We start from the raw sequence: 26,737 nt of genomic DNA on the forward strand, positions 1-26,737 counted from the left end.
AACACAAAAAAATAAACACAACAGGTTAGAATAGAATAGAATAGAATAGAATAGGCAATAGATAATTTGTTTTATTGTTTTCTCTCCAAGACAGTCAAACGCTTTGGGGTCCTTAGGGAGTAGTAAAGCGCTATACAAATACAGGCCATAATAAGCAGAGACAACGCTGGGCTTGGAATAACTAAATCTGAGCTCGTCTTGTTAAATATTCACAGTTTGCTCTGCGACTGCTTCGCTGCACAGTGGAAAAGAGTAATATTTTAACAGTGCAGCTGTGATGTTTGAGCAAAGCCAGGCTTTAGACACGGCGCTAACTGACGATGCTTTAAATTCTCTTCGCCGTTTTCGGGGGTTGATGTTTGTCGGGATCCAGGCAGGGACAGAGCGAGCTGATGCAGTGAGCTGGCACTCAGCTCAGGACTGTGCCACACCGCTCTGTTTATCCACTGCAAGCTGGCATGCACGCTCACACAATGCTATGATGATAGATGCTGCACTCACACTGACCTTGGAGCACAGCAGCGTGCATCGAGTGTATGATAGATCAAACACACACACACTCACAGACCTGCAGAGCAAAGACGTCAGCATTCGGGTATGACAGTGTAACCCCGAAACCTTCTGGTCTTAATAAGCAGTTTTTCTACTGCTGGTTAAGATTCCTTAAATGGCAATGAATGCTTTCCCATCTCTCTCCCTCACACGCACACACACACACACACTGGTGAAAGTAAGTGTGTGTCTGCGTGTTGACGTAAGGGAACAGAAGATTGGCTTGCGTGGCACAAGCCAGACACCACAAACCTCTCACCAAATTATTCTCAGAAGCTACTTTTTTCTTCTGTTCGTTTCGTGGCTTTTCTTTCTTTCCTCCCTTCATATTTCTTTCCTTCTTTCCATCTTCTGTCTCTCGTTTGTCACAATAAATCGGACCAGAATCGGCTCTGCTTCGCAAAACCACTATTGCCACCACAAAAAGCTCTAAACACACATAAACACACATGCTCCCTCTCTCTCTCGACTCTCCTGCACAGAAGTGAAATCGTACCCAGTCTTGTTTCTGTTTTACCACAACCGCAATTTTCGTCTCCATAACTCTTTCCCTCGCTCTCTCTCTCTGTCGTCTCTCCCTGAGGTATATTTCGATTTCTCTTTGCAGCTCTTTCTTCGTCTCTTCCTGTTGCTCTTTCTCACTCTCCTCCACCTTTCAGCACTTTTCTCTGTGCTGTAACTCTGTCCACTGTTATTTGATGTAGATTCTAATCATTCAGTTGAATCTCAGACTGCTGCAGATTTGCTTCGAGTGTAATTGTTGTAGATATTTCCATGACTCACGCGGTGATCTTTCTCTGTGTGTGTGTCTTGTTTAGTGTTAACTGGTAACCTTTGCAAGCCTCTGCTAATAGCTTTGAGTGCACTGCAGTGTTGGGGTTCATCCACTCTAATGTGTGTGTGTGTGCGTTACTTTGAGTTGTTTACACAGTCCACTCACAGTCAAAGTATGCACGATTATTATGTAAGCCCAAACACTCATATTGCTCTTTCAGCACAGACACACGCGCACGCTCAAAATTAGATATTAACATTTAATAAGCAGCTCCCAGCTGCTGACATTAAGCTGTTTTAATTTGGTGCCCTTTACCACTGTAATTAGCCCCCCATGTTGAGGGGAGAGAGGGAGGAATAGGAGATGAGAGGGAGACACCGAAAAGGGAACATAACCCTTTCCACCTCGCACCACCAATTTCCTAATTAGTGACCACACACAGCTCCAGTCAGCCTCCTATTTCGATCTCCATCTCCTCTCCACCTGCCTAATTCAATTTGGCTCTCCTTTCCTCCCCTCTTCTTAACTCCTCCTACTCCTCATCCTCTTTTTCAATCCACCAGGTTCCTCTCTGGATCAGCTGTAAAGATCAGAAATAATTTAAACAACTTAATTTAATAATATTTTTAAAAATGTTGTTGCAGGAACTTGAACTCTTACTTGCTGAATGGAAATAAATGGCAGGACAAATACAAGGTGGCAGAGTTCAGTCACTCGTGGGAAGATTGAAACTGACGTGCATGAGAAAAACCAATCCTGACGTACATATTCTGCAGATGGGTCCACCAGAGCTGACTTACAGAAACCTGCAGAGACCCTCCGACTCGATCTTTTCCACACACAGACGCACACTTTCTAAACTGAAGAACAGAAGGTGTCACAGGCCCAAGGGCTCATTGTAAAGCTGCTGACTGAGCAAGGCAAAGCGGAAACACAGAGACGAAAACTGTTCAATTATGGAAAGAGCTCTGGGTATAAATCTACCTCTGTCAGCCTAAATAATGACTACTGACACTGTGTGTGTGTGTGTGTGTGTGTGTGTGTGTGTGTGTGTGTGTGTGTGTGTGTGTGTCTAAGAGACAGAGAAAGCTGTTGCTACTCAATTATTGGTGACATGGTGCACGTGTGTAAGTATGGAGGGGATTTCCTCCACTTAATGACTGAAAGACTGAAAGGCATGCCTTCCTTACAGACGGAACTTGCTAACCTGTGTGTGTGTGTTTGTGTGTGTGTGTGCATGTTTGTGAGGACAGAAAATTGGCGTGCTACTATACTTGTGGGGCCCATCAGCCACTTATGAGTATGGTGATCGCTTTGGGGAAGAAGCTGTGTGGAGAGCAATGGCGTCTTCGGTGGATCTGTTAATAATAATAATAATGGATTGCATTTATATAGTGCTTTTCGGGGCCCTCAAAGCACTTTACAATACCACTATTCATTCACTCTCACATTCATACACTGGTGGAGGCAGCTACAGTTGTAGCCACAGCTGCCCTGGGGCCGACTGACAGAAGTAGGTGGCAAGTGAAGTGTCTTGCAACGACCGAGACTGTCCGAGCCGGGGCTCGAACCGGCAACCTTCCGGTTACACGACAAACTGCCAACTCTTTGAGCCACGACCGCCCTATGCTGTTAGTCCGATATGCAAATTGGTGTGGGTCCAGAGCCGGGGGGAAACAGGTTCTGATTAGAGATGGCACGATACCACTTTTTTATGTCCGATACCGATATCATGAATTTGGATAGCTGCTGATACCGATATGAATCCGATATAGTGTGTTTTTTAATCAATAAAACGTTTTTTTAATATCTTGCTGCATTTTGTATAAGTTTATACTCAAGTTTAAATAAATAACAACACTAAAGCTATTCTGTTATACCTGTATGTAAAAAATACACTGCGCCCAAAATATTTCATAGTTCAGCAACACTGGTCAATCTAATAAACTTAAACCTGCACCATCCTCCCTATTCTGGTATTTTAAAGAGTAGTTAGCAGAAATATTAAGCAACCTAACTAATAGGGTTGCAAACTCCCAGCAAAAGAAAATAGGGAACCACCCCCCACCTCATGATGCTTAATCGATGTAATCAAATTTAATTTGATGCAGGGGGGAAAATGCACAGAAATAAATTATTTTTCAAGAATAATTAAATAGATTCAACATCTTTCTTCAACAGAACTGCAGAATTCACAGATGGTACCTTCCCAAAGGAAAAAGTACTATAGCTTAGTAGGGTATATTAGACTTAACAGTTATATATACAGTAATGGCCTTCTATATATTTTACATCAGATTAAAACTTTGGGTGTAAGAGTCAGATAATTATTTATTAAACGCTAGACATTTTAAATGAGAATAAGAAAGAAAAGTATGTCTTTGTGCCCCCTTTTCCCTGTTCATGCCCTATCGGCCCCCCTGGCTAAACTTTGCTAGATCCGCCCCTGCACAGTTACCAGCCGTCAGCTGCGTAGAAAAAGATCCTCGAGTAGAAAGTAATATTAAATAAATTCTAACAACAGCTTATCAAGCTTAAACGTGCTGCTGTTGTTCAGCCGCTGGTTTCCTCTTTCTGGTGCAAAGTGGGCCAAAAACAAAGAAGAGAGCCGATCAGCTGATCATTGATCAGTTTCATGATTGAAGTAGCAGCAGGAGGGAGAGAGAGAGGCAGTCGCTCCATATATCTGTTGTTAAGCTTTACGTGGGAATGCTTTACAAACATTCAGAGATGAACTTACACACTTGCTTTACTTCTCTCTGGGATAACTTCCTCGGAGATGAAATGCTGGGAGGCTACAAATACACACAGCCGCTCCATCACGTGATGCATACTGCTGCGACGTGCTACGGTTATGAGCCGAGTTACGCCGTGTAGCAAGTTTTGTGAGGTGCTTTTTTGATATTTAATGGATCGGATTACATTTTTTATTTCTCGCCGATATCCGATCCAGTAATTTGGGTCAGTATCGGACCGATACCCATACGTAATATCGGATCGGTCCATCTCTAGTTCTGATGCGCTCCAGAACCAGTTTCTCAAAGCACTTGGTGATGACAGCATTATACTTGGAAGCAGATAAAAGTAGAAAATCTGATCCTAGTGCTGTGCAATGAGTCTAAAGCAGGGGGCTGTTAAATGCTAAAATATGACATCACATCTCAGGTGATGTTGGAAAACATCTGAAGGCCAAATCAGACAACTGTTCTTAAACCCAGAGCTGTGGCTTGTTTGTACTGTATGTGACTTAAGCTCATTATGACTCCATCTGTAAATGAGTGGTTTGGAAAATGAGGTCTTTACAGCAGCGTATGATTTCCAGACTAAATTGTACAGAAAGCTACCAATTATATAATATTTTTAAATTATTTTTTAATGATAAGTGCTACAGTGGACCACAAGGTTTCACATTAGTAGACAGGGAAGGGGAGTTTCTGCAAAAACTGAGCACATGACTGTGGTTAAAGAGCTGCCAACAATCAAACTTCTGGTTAAAAGGCAGAGCCATGAGCTGTGCAGCTGAGAAGCAAAAGCACTCTTCATGTCAGGAAACTACAGACAGTAAATTGCTCATTAGCCCATTGTGCAACAAAGCACCACAAGGTATACGACTGTAATTGTTGCCTTAAGTGTCAAGACAAGTACGACAACAACTGAGATGATAAAAAGAAGCTGCTGGCAGTGAATGTGTAACTACATCAGTGAAACATGGTGAGCTACAGAGAAAATGAATTTAAGTGCGGAAAGAAACATTAAGCTAAGTAGGCCATTAGGATCTATGGAGAAGAGAAGGACAGCTTTCTCGCTCACCAAGCACTAATAAGCTGTTGTCTCCTTCCAAGACTCGGGCGTGGTCGGATTAAGCCTCAGGTGAGGCACATGATAGGCTGGACGTACGGTTTGGGACAAGGGCAACATGTTGTCTTACGTGAGCACAGAGGTTTATGGCTAAAAAGAAATGAAATCATTTTTAAGCATAGCGATTGAGAGCGAGGGCAGTATTCGTGTAGCCCTCCAGTTGGGCTTTTGCATAGTTTGATGGATGGAAGGATGAGGAAACAGAGGGGAAAAAGAGAAAGGCATATTTGAGGAACACTGAAAGGCATGCTGAGCCAAACTTAAATATTTATATTGGAAAAAGACGAGCTTTCATTGCACACTGAGCCCTACCTGCATATACACACAGGCATCCGCAACCAACCTGGACCGCATCCTAAGTGTTTCCATGTGTGATATCTCAGAGAGAAGGGAAGGAACAGATAAACTGAGCTGTCCTGAAGTAAACAAATCCCTGTTGTGTGGTTAAAATAGTTTAGATTGCTCAACACTTAACAGTAGAACATCACTGTGAGCTGCAAACTTGGCCTTTTGTCTCTGCTAAAGCATAACCCCGAACCGAGAGCACAGCTGCAGGGCATTCGGCTTCTCCGCCGTGGTGGACAATTGATTTTTTGTCGCTCAGCCTGGTGCATTGTGTTATCAGACACTCTGGAACATGGTGTGGTGCAAACATTTAGAACAGCTATCCCTGCAGGATCTTAAAACTGATTGCTGTTTATTTTTACATCCCGGTTCTTCTGTAGACGTTGTGCACTACCTGAGTCTGTTGTGCACTGATTAGATGGACACAAGTTTGAGTTTTTAAAGATGAGAGAGGAAGAAATCACAAGTATAAAAACAGAGAAGAGAAGGTGGGGACTCTGGAGAGATGGAGTGTGTCTGTGTCTTGTTGCAGGAGCCTTGGCAGGACACAGTGAAACCTGCAGAAGCCACAAACATGAACAAAACCTCTCGCAAACCTTTTTTCCATTTCTGCTTTTCCATAAAAAAAAAAAAGACTTTGGACAACCTGGTTAGAAAAACAAAAATCACAGTGACGTGTGCAGCTCTTTCCCAGTATCTGAATACTATTAAAACATAAAATTACCCAATCTGCATACTAGTTATTGTTACTGGAAGCGGCATTGCATTCATAACCACTTTCATTTCTTCAGTGAAATGAGAAAAGGCAAGAGGAGCAGGGAGAGAGAACAGTGGGTGTAACTGAGGACACATCCTGCAGATCACATGAAAGTGTCTGGACTCAGGCCATGGCCCACATGTGAATGCAATCAGCAAAGCTGGACCTAGCACACACACACACACACACACACACACACACACACACACACACACACACACACACACACACACACACACACACACACACACACACACTTGGCTAAATCTGAATGACTTGCTGGAAAACACCTCCAGAATGTCTTTAACAAGGACGATCAGCAGCGTTCCCCTCCAGGGTGCCACTGTAACGACTGACGTATGTTTTCCTGGTCCAACTTCTCCGCGTGTCAGTGACTGACAAAGGAAAAGTTCTTGGCCATTAGTCGCCTGTGCATATTGCAACACTCGTCATAAAGTCACAGCCAGAGTTAAAGCTTCCTACATGGAAATTTAATGCTGTACGCTTTGCCAACATTCAATCCACATTTGCACCGGGATTTCTCACTCAGGACGACGTGCTCTGTTCTTTGGACAGTCCGTCAAACCCTCCCTGCTCGACGTACTTCCCCACATCCTGCAGAATTTCACACAGCACTCTTTTAGAGTCCATATTTTTAATAAAAAGACATAAACCGTACATAAAAGATACATGAGGCCAATGTAACATTATTCTGTGAAGCCGCGAGCAGAGCCATTTATGCCGTCGTCGTCTTGGTGACATGATAGGCAGGCGGTGGCGATCAGGCCAAGAAACTGCAGGAGAAGTTCACGGTCACAGCAAATCAGCCACACGCTGCTCTTTCCTCCTTTTTTAATCGAATGGGGATCATAATTTGCAAAATGAACACTGTGCAGACACTCATCGAGATCTGAGCCCATTGACTTCTGATGAGTCGCCCCCTGCTGACCATGAGAAAGAGTGCATGTTTGTGGCTCTTCTTGCAGAGCTGCAAGCCATGCTTATCCTTCATTTACAGTCTGCGGTGAAAAGCAGCATTCATCAGCCACGAGTGAGGCTCCTATCGTGCTAATCATTGCCGTTTTGTTGGAACATAATAATAAGGAAGCATAATTTGTGTCGCAATCTGGTTGGCGGTATTTTAAGACTTCCGTGATCAGCAGCAGCAGCAGCAGCTGAATAAAAATAACGCTGTTATTAAGCACTCGGAGGCTCCGGACAAAGGCCGCTTTCACTCTGTGTCTGTGTTTGTCATTGTCTCCATTATTTTCCTCAAGCACCCCGCCCATAACAATGTAGTTATCAAATGTGATGAGAAACTAAGCATGTATTTACACAACTAAAACCAAACTCACATCTTTGTGCCAAACAGGTGGTGTGTGTGTGTGTGTGTGTGTGTGTGTGTGTGTGTGTGTGTGTGTGTGTGTGTGTGTGTGTGTGTGTGTGTGTGTGTACATACGTGCCTGCCAACAGCTAGGTGTGGAGTGAAAGAGATGAGAGTGTAGCAGATGTTCTGATAGCTCACTCATTTAAAACATGAACAAAACTGGCAGCGTGCGAGCTCAGAGTTCAGATCCAACAGTCGGGGTTACGAGACCTAAATTACACGTTGCCTCCGTAGCTAGCGTGAATGATTAGAACGAGTCCCGCAATAATATTCTGGCTTTTGTTTCTGTTTTTGCACCGAAAGTTTGGCACAATAATGAGATGGTAAACGACATGATTGCGTTCCCCCTAAGAGCCTCGGATGTGTAATTTTGGATTTCTTCATTGCAATTGTGCGCTGAGATTGTCTCTCTCATGTGAGGAAATTGTTTTACAGCCCTGTGGCCAGGTCAGCGTGCTTCACTGTAAAAGGAAAACAACGCAGGGGCAGTAATGGAAAAGCAGTTTCCTTTTAAATTCGTTAAAGCTGCTGCTATGACTGACAGTGTGTTACACTGTCTTTGTCTTATAGTAATTGTGAGTACACTGTATGCACTGTTGTGAAGCATCTCAGTGAGGACGAAGGCTGAAAAGTTTCTATTTATATCAAAAACTACCAGGAAGCAAACTCGATTCACTCAATAAAAAACTGTGAGCTGAGCTTGAACAGGCTCAGTATAGACGAAGTTCAGTCCCCAGAAAAAGAGAACAGTGTTAGCTGCATGTTAAACTGGCTGCTTGGATCGATGCGTTCCCGGGAATAAGTGTAAATGTTTGCGACTGTGTTGGAGAGCGTATGACGGCGATACGCTGCTTATTTATTAATGAATTCATTAATGCAAGCCCACTATTTCCTGAGCGGCGAGACAGGCGGGATGCGATTCGACTATTTGTGCTAAAGTGTGAAGAAAAAAGGGGGAATCCTAATTATAGGTGCAGCTGTCTCTGTTTATATTTGCTGAATCTAGAGTTTTGCTGATGTGGAAATGTTCCTGAAAAGGTCACAACAATGCAAAGCTTTGGAGTGTGAGGATGTCAGTGTGCATCTCCGTGTTTCGCTAAACAAAAGAAGATTAAGGATCCTTTTTTAAAACGTGTAACTGTGTGCACGTCAGCTCGGTGAGAAGGACGAACGTGAATGTCTGCGACTCTCTGACTTAGGTGTAAACAGCTGTGTTCACTGGACTGAAACTGATGGACTTCCGGAGGTGCAGAGAAGTACACACCCCCATCACCATCAACGGCGCTGCTGTGGAGAGAGTGAGCAGCTTCCGGTTCCTTGGCGTACACCTGGCTGAGGATCTTACGTGGTCAGTACACACAAACAAAACAGTGAAGAAGGCGCAGCAGCGCCTCTTCTTTCTCAGGAGACTGAAAAGATTCGGCATGAGCCCCCGCATCCTCAGGACCTTCTATCACTGTGCCATTGAGAGCATCCTCACTGGATGCATCACCACCTGGTATGGCAACAGCACCGCCTACAACTGCAAAGCTCTCCAGCGAGTAGTGCGGTGCTCTGAACGGATAATTGGAGGTGAGCTTCCCTCCCTCCAAGACATCTACAGGAAGCGGTGCCTGAGGAAAGCGGGGAGGATCATCAAGGACTCCAGTCACCCCAGCCATAAACTGTTCAGACTGCTTCCATCAGGAAGGAGGTTCTGCAGCATCCGGTCCCGTACCAGCAGACTGAGAGACAGCTTTTTCCATCAGGCCATCAGACTGCTGAACACGTCATAGACACCTCAGCTTCACTACTGGAACTTCAACATTATGCACTCCACACTGTATATAAATGCCACTTGTTTTGCACATATTCAACTCTGTATATTTTATATATTTTATTATTATTATTATTATTATTATTATTTTATTTTATTTTTTTACTATTTAATTTGTAAAAATGTGTATACACACACACACACACACACACACACACACACACACACACACACACACACACACACGTAGGAAAATATTTAGTATACACATCCAGAAATGCATACACTATTATATATTGTACATATATTTATTAGTTTCAGGTTGGCCATTCTTGTATTTTGCTCGTTTGTGTTGTTGTGTTTGCACATCTCTGTTGCTTGTGGGGCTCGCACACAAGAATTTCACTCGCATGTGCTGTGCCAGTGTGCCTGCACATGTGATGTGACAATAAAAAGTGATTTGATTTGATTTGATGCACCGTTGAATATTTAATATTTAATCTTCTTTTACAACAACCGGTAGAACAAAAACACACAGGAGCAAGGAGGAAACAGGTTGGAATGACTGGATCGTTTTTGGATCGTTATCCTCACATCAGTTAGGATGGAGGCCGTTTAAGACGCGCACAAAGTGAAATTTAATAATGCTCACTTTCTCTAAGCCACTAAAGACGTACAATTATCTTAGTGTGTGGTTGTGTGTTGTAGTTTGGATGGTTACTGTGCTGCACACGTGAAGTGGAAGTGAACTGTTATCGTGTGTAATGCACGGATTACAACCAGAAGGCAAACATCTGGCGCGCACACATCGAAAGCCAGACCAGCAGACAACCAGGGCAAGCACAACCGCAGTGATGTGCATCTGCACTACAGTCATGGAGATGGTGGTGCAGATATGGAGTGCACGATTATCACACGCGTAGTTTATGAACAGGATAACCAGTGCGCTCGTGTCAGACGTTACTTCTGTTTATGCATATTTTACTTTTTCTTATGGCCAGAAAAAGCAGCTCTCCCCGGGTCCTCCCCGGGTCCTCGTTGTTAGGTTTGTGTTACGCTTGAACCAAAAGGTTTAACTGGAAAAACTGTTAAATATAAGCAGATGGAGTTTAATGGCTTTGACTGCATATTTAATGTAGTATAGGTGAGTCAAACATAAGGCCCGGGAGCCAAAATCGGCCCACCAAGGCCATAAATTTTAGACTTTTAATTGTATTGTCACAGCTTTCCCTGCTGATAAAGAGTCAGTAAAGTCCCCCATGGCCTTTCATACTACACAAAGGTAATTAACTAACAGATAACCAATAAACGCCAGAAAAAATCCTAGTTTTCACCATCTACTATAGAAATGCACTTGCTTTGTTGTTTTTTACACAGAGAAAAAACATTTTCTGTGCATTTAAAAAACTTTGTGCTTTATAATCACAGGACTGTCTGGGTAACGAGCTCCCAGAACTTTTTCTGTAGTTTCACACTTCAGCTGAAACAGTCGTGCTGACTGGTTTCTTTCATTTCCTACAGCAGCGTTTCTTTATCATGCAGAATAACTGAGACTGTTGAACTTGCACTTTGTTGTATTATGTCAGAGATTAACTGTGTCGTTAAACTTTTTACACTTATGTGGCCCACGATGTCCAGTGACATCTCTGTTCTTGTTTCATTGAAGGAGAGACTAAAAGTTTAAAGAGGCTTCATGAAGAGTTTGAAAATATCGAGTGCAAAGACGTAAATCACCACATGCTACAGCACATCGATGGTGTCATGTCAGGACTCAACACCTCCTGAAACGCCATGATTTTCCTGTATAATCTGCATTATTCTCCGTCCACGGTCACTTGTTAGAAGCTGTATTAAGAACAGAAGAGGCTGCCCTTCTGTCCCCATCATCACCGGCCTCCTGGTTAGGCCTGACACATCTGGGATATAACGTTCCCCTCGGGTTCCCCCCTCTCTCTCTGTTGGAAACCCAAATGGACACACACGTGCTCAGAGACACAGAGTTGGAGCCATCGGTCGCAGCAACAACCCCCTTCGTGTCCACTGGGAACAGGTACGTGTCATTTCCTGTTCTCGTCTTCACCTGTCACAACCTGACTGAAGCAGTAAAATCTGAAAACGCTGGAAGCAGAGAGCACGGGGAAGGAGAGGACTGGTCGTAACAGCAGCAGGTATAGAGGTCTGGTTATGAAAACACAACTCAACTGCTGTTACTGTGTATTACTGTGTAATAACTGGCTATCTAAAGGACACGATCATATTATCATGCATTCAAACATCCCAGCTTTAATAACATTGGATCCATTGTCTCTGCTTCATCTAGTGGAAATTTAAACAGCTCATTATTACTGCTCAAGTTAAGCAGAAGAAAAAAAGTGTCAGGTTTGTACAATGGATTGCTTTAATGCTTAAATTATTGTCGAGCTGAAAAAAAAATGCTTGCCACAGCTAACAAGGTCCATGCAACGCTAGCATATTATAATAAATTGTAGTTACACAGCTCGGTAAAGTGGCACACAGAGTAATGGTCCACATTCATCACTTTACACACACTGCACACTAAGAAGCACTCCTGATAAACAACGGCTTCCGCTAAAATATTAAAAAACACAACAGGAAAAGGAAAACACCAAAGTTCACATAATCCTTCATGACACACTAGCAACATGCTGCTAACATAATGGGCTGGGAACACAATATAGTCCACAGCTGGCCACTATTAGTAAAAGTCCCATGACCTAGACATGTTAATCCCTGTCCAGACATGTGGAAAACCCTCCCGCAGAGCAAGATGATTAACTTTAACCGATATGTTGGAGAATCCATGACAGAAGCACAAATACTACAGTTATTCATATATATGTACGTTTGTTTGGACACACACACAGGTTTGTTATCTTAGTTGCTCTGAAAATCACAGAGCTCTTCACAAGCAAACAGAGGGAAGAACCAAAGATCACAGTGCAGCTATTATTAAGTTTAAGAGTTTCAGAGCCTAAGAGCTGCTTTGGGAAACATAAAGGGTTCAATAGTCATTTCAGCTACATGTAAAGCTCAGCAAATGATCTCAGGATAGATAAAGAAACACTGCCGGGTAAAGAGTACTCTCCTGGAGGTCAGCGTGTTATTATCCAAGTGCATCATGCAGAGAGGACTTGAAGAGGGAAATGCAGAAGGTTCAGCACAAGGTGCAAACCAGTGTTCAGTATCAAAAGCAAGACAAACCCCATCTGGAAGCACCCTTCATAATGATGGGCCACCAGTCTTTACTGATGATGCATAAGAAGAAAGAACCACTGGGATGAATTCTCAAGTGTAGGGACAAACTTCCTGCTCATATTCCACCAAATACAGCAAAGTTGCCTGGACAGGCAGTACAGATGGATGATAACCCACAAATACAGTGAAAGCAACTGACACATTTTTGCAGGTCCACAGGTTCTGGACAAAGAATGTGCCATCAAGTATTTAAAATGTAACATCTGGTTTCATATGACACGCTTGAATCCTTGAATTAAAGCTGAGATTCTGGCATTGTAGTGAAAAAATCCAAGTCCAGCACCAGGAAAACTGTGTCGCTGTAGCGTGCGTACATATCAGAGCACAAAGCCACACACAGGGCAGATAAAAAGACGACGAGGACAAAGACAAAAATCTCTGATTTAAAGAGCACGCGTTTGGTTTTGAAATATGATCGTTTAATTTATCGTATATGTGCAGATGTATTCCACTTTCATTCCTGCATTATCCACGCATGCAACTTTATTTCATCTGTGTGTAGTTTGTCCTATCATCCACGTGTGTGCGCTCCTACCGGGCAGGTCACAGCCGAGAACCTCCATCCTCATGCCGATCCCGGCGGGCGACCATCTCTCTGGAAAGACTCGGATGTGCTGAGTCACTATCTCGTCAAACCTCCGCACCTCGGGAGTATCGTAGTGGCCGTTGCCCTCAAAGATCTGAGGAAGAATGTGAAAGGTGAGCACGAAACAGTTTCACTGCATTTGATGCTAAATTCTTTGACATCGTTTCAAAGGCAGTCAGCAATACATTTTTGCCTGGTGCCCAAATCTGTTTGACCATTTTAAAAAATTCCTAAAACAACAGAAAATCCAGTGGAGGCAGTCAAGTGTTGGTATTTCACTATCCCGCCTGATGAGAAACCAATAAAAAAATGGAAGTCTTGATAAATAAGACACTAACTAGCATTGTTTCCCCGCCCAGAGCGACATGTGTCAAAAAAACAACAGACAGAAGATGTTTCCTTTGATTTCCAAATCGTCTTTGAGGCAGAAGAAGCCTCTGGCAAAAGCACAAGATTTATTACAAGCTTCATACAGACAAGACTACAGCGATCCTTTCAAAAAACGTGGGCCGTGAAAGTTGTACTATTGGTTTCATTAATTGAACTGTATCCTCTGTGTTCCCCATTTCTGAAATTTTAAAAACCGTAAGATGAATTTCCCAGGACGCTCATTTAAAAAGACAGGCAAATGAGAGAAAACAGGATTTTAGCATCAGGAGAAAATCCAGGCACTCAGTAGTACTATTAAAGCGTTTTAAGACATAGACTCAGAAAGCAGAACAAAGTTTAAAGTGCCCGTCTCGCAGTGCGTTAGACGCCAGCAGTGCTGAGTGGTGATGCAGGAAAGACATTTTTAATTAACACCCATGAGAGACAAATAGAGGATGAGAGACGAAGAGAGGGAGAGCGCAGGACTCGGGGAGAGGAAGACACAGAAGCACGAAGAATGACGAGCGAGGTGATTAAATTGAATTATTATCGGAGCCGAGGCTGTAATAAAGTGGCGTTTTCGCGAAAAATGACAAGAATGAAAAAGACAAAGACGAGGAGAAAGAGAGGGAGACGGGGGGAAAGGCTCGGCTGAGAGACGGCTATAAATAACTGCAAATGAGTGAGAAGTGACGGCGGACCAGAGGACAGAGGGGGGGGGGAGAGTGTGTGTTCTCCTCTACCTTAGCAAACCCAGTCTTGCTGTCAGTGATGTAGGTCCAGTCTTTGCCATTCGAGCTGTGAGCCAGTTTGTACTTCCTGACAAATGCTCTGTTCTCCGCACTGCCCTCCAGGCCTCGTGCACCTTGGGTAATAATGCCACGCACCATCTTGGGCACACCGAGGTCCACCTGCAGCACACAAAACAAAGTTAAACAAAGTTATTATTGCTCGCTCGCCCTCTGCGCCATGGAACCGATCAATTTCCAGATCCCCTGCCCATTGTGGCAACTGTGACTTTCCCGAGCATATAATCAATCAAACGTTGGTTTTCCATTGGGGAACTTTTAATAAGATTCAGCCTTTGGAAATGGGTTCTTCTTTCTATTCAATAGCAGTTCATGACCAAGGTCAGTTCACAAATGCAATCTAAACGATGGCTGAAAACTCCATCAGTGTTTAGAGACCCTGCTGTTGTCACGTGTGTCATTTTACAGTAATTTTGTGGGTTCGGTGGATGTTGTGATCGCCAGTGCAGGTGTGGAAAAGCCCGGCCTGCAGTATTTGATTGACCAAACCGTAGATTACATTATAAAAAAAAGATGTGGATGCTTTTTTATGGCTCCTTTAGTTGCAAAAACAAGTCTCTGGGAAACTGACCCCACCCCCGCTTGATTTATCACTTCAGACGACCTTTTCTGATGTTCTGACGTTTATGGTCTCAGTGTCTGGTTTCAAGTGTTCTCCGTTATAAACTGAAGTGCGTTCCTATACTGTGCTGCCATTAAGAGTAAAATTTATGACAAAGCAGGTTTTGGTCAACGTCGTGGCTTCCTTGACAGCTCACCCCTCGCCGCTCACACACACAGTTTAAAAAAATCAAAAGACAGAGCAGATGAATGATGCTAGGCTATAGCGACATACCTGCAGCCACTCTTCTCCAACTATGGGTTGCGTTGGGTTGGGAAACCAGCCTGATCGACTGGCCACCAGCCTGGCGGCCCCCATGGAGCCGTGGATGTCCCTCATGGAGGACGCAGTGATTTGCGAGTCAGGAAGCAACCCAGACAACATGCCCTGCAGCTCTGAGCAGGGGGCATCTGATAGATCAGAACACAGAGAGGAAGGAGTGCTTAATGCTACCGCTGAGGATTTTTTATCAAGTTTAAGGCAGGAAAGATGATTTCTATTTATTCTGCCAGCTTATTACAATCAGTGCACAAAACAAACATTGATACCCCTCATTTCTTTTCGTTTTGTTAATAAAAGAAAAGCAGTTTGGGAACGTTTTGGAAAACATTCCCGTCCTCTGACTCAGTGCCTCAAACATCAGTCAGCAGCTAAAAACATTAAAGCAGCAACAACACTGGTGCTAAATGGTTGATTTTATGAATTTAAAGTTTGATGCAGTGATGTGCTCTCCTGTCCTCTGCTGTTACAGCTCACTGTATGTTTACCGCTGGGAATTTCATGCTGCATATGAAACTAGTTATGTAATATTAGAGGCTGCCCGGAAGCTAAAAATCTGAAATCCTCTGGAGTAATATACAGCACTCGGTTCTTTATATGTCGCTCGTAAGAAACAACTGCAGCAACTTATTGAACGATATGCAAACATACATGGAAATAGAGTCTATAGGGCAACAACGGAGTTTGCACAACGCTTGAAAATCAATATTTGGTATGTCGCAAAATCGATCAATGCAGAGCAGTGTCACAAACCACGGAGGCCCCAGAAAAGTGCAATCAAACGTTGAGTTTATTAACAGCCCGGAGAAAACATCAACATATGTCTTCTGACCAAAATACATGTTGTGGTACACGCCCCCCCCATGGCGTCAATGACAGATTAAAATAGGTTCCTGACATTAGTCACAGTTAATCGTACATCTTGTACATCTTTAATAGCTATAAACAGACATAGAACTTCTCATTTTGATAACACCTTCCATACAAGGTGAAAATCTTAAGCCCTCAGGGTCTCTGAGGCTAATTCTTGACTCTGCTCATCTGTTACCAAGTAGAATAAAATGCAACAGGTTTGCAACAAGAAGCTGGAAACATTTGGGCCTCTGCTCAGGCCTATTCCTAGATTATATGTATTATATGTACTGTAAGCATGCAGTTATCCTTCTATGTTCTAGTTTCCCTCAGCATGGATCACCTGGACAGTCACGGCAGTGAAGCTTAAGACCCTTAATGAACCGAACATCAACTCAAAATAGGCACAGATATGCAATGTGCATAAAATACTTCTAACCGTACTTGTAATAAAAGTTAACATAATGGAAGGATCCTCAAATGGACATCTTCAATAAACAACTGTAATGCAGTATCTGTAAGAAATATTATTAAATGGAATGATGCTGTAAAGAATGTTATTAATGCAGTTATAATGATGCAGATTATATGGCAGCAATAAAAGAATTTCTGTATCTCCACATCCCTCTTTTGACATTCCAAAAGGACACCACACCTCGTGTTGTATCACTCCTCGGCCCACTCTATGGCATCTAAGTTCCTCAGGTAGATTGAATCCACCCGTCCAAACACGGATGCCACCCAGGACTCCACTGGGTTTCTGATACCTGAGTGCTCATGCATCGTTTTAGACAAATTTTCCGGCCCTCCAGAGCTCGGGTTACTGAGCCATCTGGAGCAGTATTGTTGGGGATAAAGGTACAGCACATGTCGACCACCTTCCTCGTTAAAAAGGCTTTCTTCTAATTTCCCTGAGGATCTTCAGGAACGGTTCTCCAGGCTTCCTGAAGGACATTTAAAGCTCTTTTTGGATGTTTCTGTCTTTGTGTCCTCTGTCAGGATGATCCTACACTGCTTCAGTAATGCTGAGGTCCGAGTCCTGGGGAGACCCATCCATGACTGAAGCTCCACTGTGTGTTTTTTCAGCTAGGATATGCCTTCACTGCACTGGCACTCACTGTTGGACCGCTCTCCTGACCTCCTGCGTACATACTGACAACGACTTGAACTGGAAATGTCCAATTTGCATTCATCGCTCCATCAGACCTGTAGCCACAGTCAGTCCAGTCCAGGACACACCACTTCTTCTTCAGTCCGCCACTTTGGTCCAGTTTTCTTAAATTTTTAAGGACACACTGCACACCAGGCTGAGATATGCCAAGTTTCCAGCTAATCGCACTTTGGGAATCACCTTGTTGGTGCAAAAATCCAATTTCATGTCTGTCAAACTTTGTTATTTTTTATTGAGCCAACTAAAGACATTTCTTTAGTTGAATTTTGGGACAGGCTGCTAGTAACAAAGTAACAAAGACAGAAAATACAAAGACACATTTGCACAGGACTGTATCTGGTAAGTAATTTGGACATAACGGGCCATAATCTGATATTTTCATGATTCTTCAAACGATGCTGGACTGTCCAAACTGTTCTCCGTCTGCAGGCTCCTGCTACACCAAAGCATCTGTCTTTTAACAATCCTTCATAAATGAACGTCGCTTTCAGGTCTGGAATATTTTGGCGACACTGTTTGATCTAATCTGGGAGCAAAATCTTGTGTTTGTGACACAAACAACAACTTGTGTGTTACGCGGCGCGGTGCCTTTGAGCTGCTTTCCATCAGCCCATTTCATTATTTTGCCTTCCTGCTGCTGCAAAGTTGATGCATAATTTTAACCTGCCTACCAAAGGGGGATTCTTCATGGGGAATTGAGCCAGAGAACTCTCAAATGGGAGCACTTAATGAAAGCATGTTGGAGATCAAAGGGATACTGTTTATTACACTGACAAATGGTTTTTAGTCCGACAAGCATCAAAATATGGTACTGCCATGAATAATGACGAAACACAAAAGGAACCAAAAAAACCAAAGTGACCAGTTCTGATCTGGGACGAAGACAAGAGCGATGGAGGAAAGGAAGACAAAGGTGAGGAGGAGGAGTTAGAGGACAAAGGGACGATAAAGAGATAGACAAAAGGTCAAACGGGGAGATGGACTGAAAAGGCAGCAAGTGAATAGGAAAGGGTGAGAAAGAGGGAGCGAGGGAGATGCAAGTGGGAAAGAGAGAGAGCCGGCTGACAGTGAAGGTTGACGGTGATTGATGGTGACATTCTTCAGGTCTTCACGGAGATGAATGTTTAATGCCGTGACGTTTGTGCCTCAGAATGGTAAATAATGAATCAACAATAAACAACAACAGCTCCAGCCAGGCTGGATGGCTCCTTCGAGCTCTACAGCAGACATGAAAACAGATTAGCTAGAAGGAAACGCTGTTCCCGTGTCATTTATTTTGTGTTTCTTATTTCCTGCATCAGTGTATTTTAGCAGCTCCTTTAACGTAGGAGTGCAGCATATCACCTCTACAGATAGCATAGCAGAAATAGTTTCAGCTCTCAAATGCACGCACATGCACACAGCAGTCGGACAGTAAAGGTCTCTCAGAAGCCCACTTCCTCTCACGTATGCTCTGATGTTTCGCCCACACACAGGTGAACACAAACTCCCACTGGGCCGTTTCTGATAACGGGGTCTCACAAGTACGGCGCCGAGGCGCTACTTAGCTGATGCATACGCACAGCTGGACGCACACGTGTGTAGTTTCTACAAATACACACGCTACACAAGCCCTGCTGGGAAAAATAGTAAAAGGTGCTAAAAATAAATGATTGATAAGTGCTGCGGTGCTAAAATAAAATGAGATTAAGGGAGAAGCGATGGAGGGAGGAAGAGCAGGGACGGGAAGATTTAAAGAAGGGATGCTGGAAGAAGGAATGGTGGCTGTCAGCAAAGGTAAAAGAAGGACAGAGGAAGAAAAACATACTGACGAGAGAGAGACGGAGGAAAAAGTAGAGCAGAAGACATAAAAGTGTGATTTAAGTTAATGACATGTCAGTGACTGACTGCTTTATGTCTGCCTTTATAGGCTTGTGTAGGGCATTATCACATTCCCCCTGGCAGTGTGTTTGACTGTGTGTTTGCCTGCATGTCTGTGTGCTCAGAAAAGATACTGCATGGCCATTAGCAGGTATGTTTGGGCTTTTTCAGCAGGTTATGGACATTTTCCCTGAAACTGCAGCAGAACAGTTTCTGCTTCTCGCCACGAGCCTCGGAAATATCAAACTCTGACATCCCTCGTTACAAAAACCAGCCTTGAAAGTGTCAAGACTTTGCATATAAACTCAATGTTTTTCTCATGATGGATGACAGGAATCGCAAGGTGGCAGGGATGAGCAAAAGGCAGGGCGATGCCCCAAAAAACGGGGGTTATATATGCTCTCACTCCTGAAAGCAGTGAAAAAGGCAGAGTGATATATAATGCAATTTCAGGTGTTAAAATAGAGTAAAAAAATAAAAACACAGGCAAGATACCTGATATATTCCACATCCCTGTCTATCTATCACACACACACACTCAGTATCATATTGTTTCGGTGTGATTGTGATTTGTGTGGGTGCTGAAATAGCCCTCCTGGATAAGAGCATATCTGTCCCTCTCAATGGCCGCTACGATGGCAGCAGAGAGAGGCCCTAACCTAATAATGATACAGTGGAGCGGGACACACATGCACACAGATATGCTCAAATGGATTGAAACTCTCTGTCTTTTACCATATACGCACAGACGCACACACAAACACAGACAGTCTAATTAAGTTTTATCTATTTATAGTATTGAGCTGATTATGCTGGTTGAAATCGTGTTTGTTTGCCAGGGCTGCAGATGAAAGCTGAGAGCCTGTTGCTCTCTGATGTTATCACCCACACATCACACTCTAGTATTATTCTATTAGGGCTGAGTGTGTGTGTGTGTGTGTGTGTGTGGGGGGGAGACAGAGAAGGGGTGTATGTATATGAAAGGGCAAGAGTGCACACGAGGGTGGGTGTGTTGCACACATGTGAAAAGGAGAAAAAGACAAGAAGGCGGCATGAACAGAATTATGAATAGGAGTTAATGGATGGACAAATTACAAACCTGTTTATTATTAGATTATACAAATAAAGAAAAACCTTCCACATATTCCTGCACTTGACAAACTGACTTCTGTGTTTTCGCTGGAATCCCAGGAGGAGGTTGACCCCTGTCCCGAGAAAGTCTGAGAAACTCCGCAGGAAAAAAAAGCACCATCTGTCTTACCCGTGATCTGACAGCCGTAGAGCTCGAACCGCAGCGCAATGCCGTTCTTCCACGTCTGAGGTTTAATCCGCACGAAGCGGGCCAGGACCGGCTGTGGGATTCGATTGAGGACCACCTCCGTGGCGTCAGCGTTGGCATGGAAAACCTGCAGACAGAAAGGAACATTTAGAAGTGCGACGTTTGGAGTCCGTCTGCAGAACTGGAGCTCAGTAAGGATAATGGGAGACAGCCCGATATTGCTGAGTCACACTTCTATGAGCTGCATACAGCGATGTGCAAAAGTCATCTCTCTTTTATTTCCTTCCAATGAGCCAGACTTTGTCTTTTTTTTTAAATGCTCTTGAGCCAAAGTTCTCCGGCTTCCTGAAGGACATTGGCTGCTTTTCACTCATTTTCAGTCTCGTCCTTTTGCCTGATCCAATTTCAGAGAAATGCTTTTTTGCTTGTTTTTTAAGCTGCTTAATCCTGACCTATGAATCATTGACACATGAAAAAGTCGTCTATTTCAGGGAATGAACAAGAAGAGGCAATGTAGCAAAGAACTAGTTTTAAGTCGTATCTTTCGGCACGCTACGAGAGCCATCTCTCGAGCGCGGTGGAGGCTCTTTTGTGATTTGCTGCTGCATTTTAGCCACCGGTGTTGGAGATCTTGATAAAACTGATTTTGATCCAACATGCAAAACCATGTAAAGAGTGTCTGAATGCCAACAGCTTCCTTTTTTAGCACAACAATGATCCCAATACTCTGGCAGTGCTGTGAAAACAAACACAGTGGAACATGATCAGTCATGGACTGGTCTCTGCAGAGCTCGGACATCAACATCATTGAAGCAGTGTTGAATCAGAGAAAGGTACAAAAGGCAGAAACAACCAAAGAAGAGCTCTGAATGACCTCCGAGAAGCCTGGAGAACGACTCCTGAAGACTATTTAGAATTGCACAAACTCAGTTGTTGCTGTATTTCCATGTATGTTTGCAAAATATACAGAAAATGAGGGCGGCTTAATATTCGTGCACAGTACTGCATACACATGATAATAATAAAGGTTATCTTATCTTATCTTAAATCCCAGCTATTCTGTACAGCAGGATTAACCTTCAAATGTTTTAAACTGTTAATTTAATTTTACACATTGGCCAAATAAACTGAAATTATTGTCCTTTTATCAGCTCACAGATATTTGAGTTGAGTTTTTTCTCTTCTTTGGTTAATTTCTGTTAAATAAATAATGACACAATCTAATATTGTTGATATTAATCCAATGCTGTATGCACTTGACCTGCTGAGGACCACGTGATCATTTGTGTCCTGATATGTAAACTCTTAGAAGTGAAAGTGTGAGACCATGGAAGACCAACAGAGGGGCCTCTGGATGTCTGGAGTTTTGATCTCCTCCATACCCGCTTCACACCCCGGAGGACGGGGCTGTGGCCCCCCCACACACTCCCTAGCAGATCATTACATGGAGAAACCTTTGGAATGCAAGCGCGCTGATCCACACAGATGTACACACGGGTGTTCACTGCTCGTAGACCCAAATTACACCCTTCTTGGCTGCTACTTCGAAGCACATCTGTCCTGCGTGCTGCACAACAACATTGAATATTTAGTATTTACTGCTGTTTACACTTAGCTAGATTAATGCGATGGTGTTGTGTTTAGTATGTTGCTTTGTTTTTTTTCTGCTTGTTTTCTATTCTTCTCTCAACAGGTGATCCAGGAGATTTTTATTTTTTTTCTCCCCCCCTTTCTCACTGTCCCTCTCCCCTTCTGTTTTTCCTTTCCTTCCTCTTTCTTTCTCCCTTTCCTATCCCTCACTCATGTCTGTCCCGTCTGTAACATCTGAAAATAAAATATAATAAATAATAAAAACAAAGATCGACCAAATGGACCAATACGGCAATGCCACGATGATCCATTTGGCAAAGTAAATCCATTGGGTATCCTTGTTGGTCTTCAGACAACAATTCTGATGGCTAAAGAACCAAATGGGACAGGCGGAAAAAAAAAAAAAGAAGTGAAAGTGTGAGCACTTTCTTTTCCCCTGACTGTAAGTGGTAGAAAGATGACACATATGATACAACCATCTAGTTTCTTTAAACCGTGGCATGATGAAAAACAATAATCTTTTGCTTTGTAGTTAAGTTTACGCCTCTGTCCACAGCTGTGATTCAAGACAACACTTAATGAAACTTAATGTGAGGTGAAAAGGCAGCAGATTAATGTTTCTCCTCTACGTGATTACATAAAGCCACAAAATTAATAAAGTGACTGTTCACCGAGGAGGGAAGGGGTGCAAAGGTTCACTCACACACTCACACACACTCTGAGGGCATGCAGTGTGCAATAAATCACGGGCGTAAGTATGTGGGAGAGCATCCTCTTCTCACGTCCTCTCGACTCAACCACACACACACACATGCAGGAAAACAGCATGAAGAAAAACACATCGTAACCCCCCGATGCACAAACACACACACGGCATGCGCTAACACACTGCGTGCAGACACCACTGTCCCCCCACATGCATGTAATGTGTCTCTGCTCTCACACGGTGCCCTCTGAGCTCTGAGCACACAAGTTCAGATAAAAGGAAACTGAATGCAAGCTAGAAGGACCCTTTTTGTCTTTGACATCAAGGCTTTATATCTCTGTCTATCTGACAGTCTCTCTCGCCAACAGCCATCTCCGCTGGTCTCCCAGCAGGACAGAACAGCTGGGGTTCTGCTCTCTCATTTCCTTTTCTCCCTTCGTTTCTGTCTTTTTCTCCGATGTCTCTATCTCGTCTCTCGCTGATGATAAACGGCTGTAAATTCAAGGAAGATAATCCATGCTGTTGTTTCATTACAGGAGCAAATAAGCCTCTTTTTCCTTAACACTCTTTCTATTATGTTACATTAATGCTGAAAACATCATAGCGTGTTTATTACACAGAGCGGTGAGCCTTGTTCAACAGAGCCAAAGGCATTGCAATTACTTGCTTGGCTACGCATTTATAGATGTTTGCCTTGTTTTAGGTGTGTGTGTGTGTGTGTGTGTGTGTGTGTGTGTGTGTGTGTGTGTGTGTGTGTGTGTGTGTGTGTGTGTGTGTGTGTGTGTGTGAAAGATAAAAATCACTTTTTTCTTCCTGTCTACAATCCATTGAACAGCAGGACTCGTCAGGGGTGACAAAATATGGATGAAAGGAGTTTGTGACTTGGAACAGAACAGAAGCAGGCCACCAGGCCAGCTGGGAATTGAACCCGTGACCCAGTGGGTGTACAGCACAAAGTCGGCCTCTGTGAACTCACGCCCTTACAAAAGCATTCATACTAGAAACTGTGACCTGTTAAATGATGGAAAAATGCCTACAGGCCCCAAAGACTTAATGGGATTGTGGTAGCAGACTGTAATTACAAGTGTGTGTGTGTGTGTGTGTGTGTGTGTCAGGGTGTGTGTGTCACTGTGTAAAAGTGTAATTATGAAGTCTCACTCTGAGGAGTTGGGGGCTGGCGGGTGCTTTCTGATTTCCCAGGGTGCCCACTGAAACATTTTCAGTGGGCACATATACAATCACACACACTTTTACGTGTGTGTGGATACTTCTGCACACGTGTATGTTTGCGTGAAAGTCTAACCTGCAGCTTTTTTTGCAGCTTAACGTTTGCACAAACAGTGTTTGGCTCCGCGGAGCTGTGAGCAAGAACTTTGACACGAACTTGGTTCTGTTACTGTTTCAGTTACCAGCTTCGTTCAGGGTCATCAGGGATGCATCGCGTGCTGCAGCTTGTACCTGCGCGTGCTGCAGCTGAGCTACTGCTGTCACTGTCTTCATCAGGACTGTGAACTTATATCTTTACCACTTGCAGGGTCACGGGGCAGCTGGAGGCTATCCTGGCTGATATTGGGAAAAATATGGGATACAGCTGCCCGTCCTTCACAGGGTTAAGACACAAACCATGCACACTGCAGAATCAGTTCAGAATCATGCGGGAGATGATTCAGGAGAAAGCCAGAACACCTGGATTTAACCTGCTCGGACACAGGGAGACCTTAGAGGCCAGCCATTCTAGCTGTCAGGCGCCTCTCCTGGTAAGAAATAGCCCCATAAATATTTATAACCTGACCGGCTTGTTAAAAATTTAATATGTTTTTCTACACGTAGGCCATATTTTATGCTGCCACGTTTGTTAAAAGTCAAAGTATGTGAACTTTTGATTGTGTGGACGGGTGCCTGCCCGCACATCAGTCTCATAATAAAGTGAATTTAAGAGCAGGGACACTTCAGAATGAAACATCTCAAAGATGACACACACACGTGAGTTTGCGCACACATGCAAACAAAAATATCGCATTCCCGTAACGGCTCCCAGGTCGTGGCTCCGCAGCGAGACTCCACAGAGAGGTGTAAGGGGATACGCAGCGTCCCTGAGGTCTTAAACCAAACTAAATACACTGTTAACAGTCTCAGTCTAAAAGGCTTCAATAACAATCAGCTAATGGACTACACCTGCAGCCCAGCTCAGGTTATTAAGCCTGTGTTTGTGTGTGTGAGAGAGTCTGTCTGCATTTGTAAATGGGCTGATGTTTCCACCAAGGTAAGAAGACAAGGGAAGCTGATACTGGCAAAGAGTAGGGTGAACAGATGCTCCTCCCCCCTTTGTCTGTCTCCAACACACACACACACACACACACACACACACACACACACACACACACACACACACACACACACACACACACACACAAAAGCAAACAGAAATACTCTTAACAAAATAACATAATGAGAAACTTCAAATAGTACTTTTATTTCTCAGTGAAGCTCAAAGGTGGCCGACATGAAGTGAATACCATTTTTCCTTCATTTACACACACCTGCTCCGCTGAATAACAATAGAGTTCTGGGTAGCAGATTCTGGTTTGCAGGCAAAAGGCAGCGAATCAGATCTAGCGAGTAACTACAGGAAAGGCGACTGACAAACGAGTGCGCTCACCTCACGGGAAAGTAAAGAACACGCAAGGCCACAGTCAGTCAGCCAGAGAGGGCCGGCACAGACGCGCTGAATTATTCAAATGTCTGTGCCGAGTGTGCGTCGTGTGCATGTGCATGCGTTGAGTTATAAAATAATAAAACACCCCCCATCTCCTCTCGTTCCATCAAAGAAGGCCAAACACAGGCACATGCTGGCGCACACGGAGACTTCGGGGAGGTAACCTGTCTTTGACAGCTGAATCTGAGCACGTGTGTGTGTGTGTGTGTGTGTGTGTGTGTGTGTGTGTGTGTGTGTGTGTGTGTGTGTGTGTGTGTGGCAGAACAATGCACAAATCTCACAGACCAAACGACACACGGCACCTTCGTAATATCCCCTGTTGTCCCTTTTCTCGCTTTTTCTCCGAGCTTTTCTTTCTTCATTTGTCACAAACTCTTTTCTCCTGCTCTGCGCTGACCCGGCCCTCCCTTCTGCTTTTCCCTCACCTCCCTCTACTCTGTCGCTTTATTTTCCTTCTCTCTCCTGACATCTTTCCAGGCTGTGTTGCTGAGACCTCTGAACTATCCAGAGGGATTTGTGGTCAACACCCCTGTCTGCTATTCTCATTATTCCCCCTCTCCTGCTTCATCCATCTATCCCTGTTTCTTTTGCTCCATGATTCCCCTATGAACACTTCTTTCCCCCCGCCTGCCTCTTTCCTTCACTCACTTGTTCCCCTATGAACCTGCATTGCTCCCACCTCTCTTCCTCCTCCTGCTCGGTCTCTCCTCTCTCTATCAGCCTAACCTTTTGCTTTTTTCCTGATTTTTTTTTCAACTTTTCTACACTTTCCTCCCATCACGATCCCTCTCTCTCCTGCTCATTCTACCCACGTCTCCATCCTCCATCCCTCTCTCTCCATCCATCCTCCCTCCCACAGATTAAAGTGGGAATAGGAGGTTTTGGTCTTGGCCGAGGTCCAGTTCTGTAATGGCCACAGACAGGTCTGCCTGCAGCAATTCTGTGGGGCTACGTAATGACACTTGTCCCACGTCAAGCTCAAATCTAGATATATAGAGAAGTTCTCAAGCTCCTAAAGATAAAAACTGCAACTGAGACGACATAATTTCTCACGCCGAGGCCTCGTGCTGCAGAAAACTGCTGCCTTACTTGTCGTGCGCACAACGCGCCACACAGAAAGTTACAGGTACAAATCTCTTTGTGGCTAATGCAAATTCAACGACCTCTCGATTAAACCTTGGCAAATCGCTGCTTCACAATAAGAATAACAAAT

The 26,737-nt window shown here is 43.8% G+C and overlaps 1 protein-coding gene across 4 annotated transcripts in view; it reads right to left on the reverse strand.

The window, feature by feature from the left end:
• The window catches only part of LOC146651636 (neuropilin-2-like), a 93,949-nt gene that overhangs the window by 25,703 nt on the left and 41,509 nt on the right, over positions 1 to 26,737 (reverse strand). For all 4 annotated transcript variants that reach the window (XM_085384163.1, XM_085384162.1, XM_085384160.1 and 1 more), the window contains exons 8-11: positions 20,495 to 20,639; positions 15,306 to 15,481; positions 14,405 to 14,572; positions 13,242 to 13,386 (exon numbers count right to left, since the gene is read on the reverse strand). In XM_085384163.1, the coding sequence (XP_085240289.1) occupies positions 13,242 to 13,386; positions 14,405 to 14,572; positions 15,306 to 15,481; positions 20,495 to 20,639 (634 nt within the window). The remainder of the gene's footprint in view (positions 1 to 13,241; positions 13,387 to 14,404; positions 14,573 to 15,305; positions 15,482 to 20,494; positions 20,640 to 26,737) is intronic.

Source organism: Rhamphochromis longiceps, linkage group LG16 (genome assembly GCF_057381845.1).
Source record: "Rhamphochromis longiceps isolate RC_006_pf linkage group LG16, R_longiceps_female_GT1.1, whole genome shotgun sequence".
Classification (NCBI taxonomy): Eukaryota; Metazoa; Chordata; class Actinopteri; order Cichliformes; family Cichlidae; genus Rhamphochromis; species Rhamphochromis longiceps.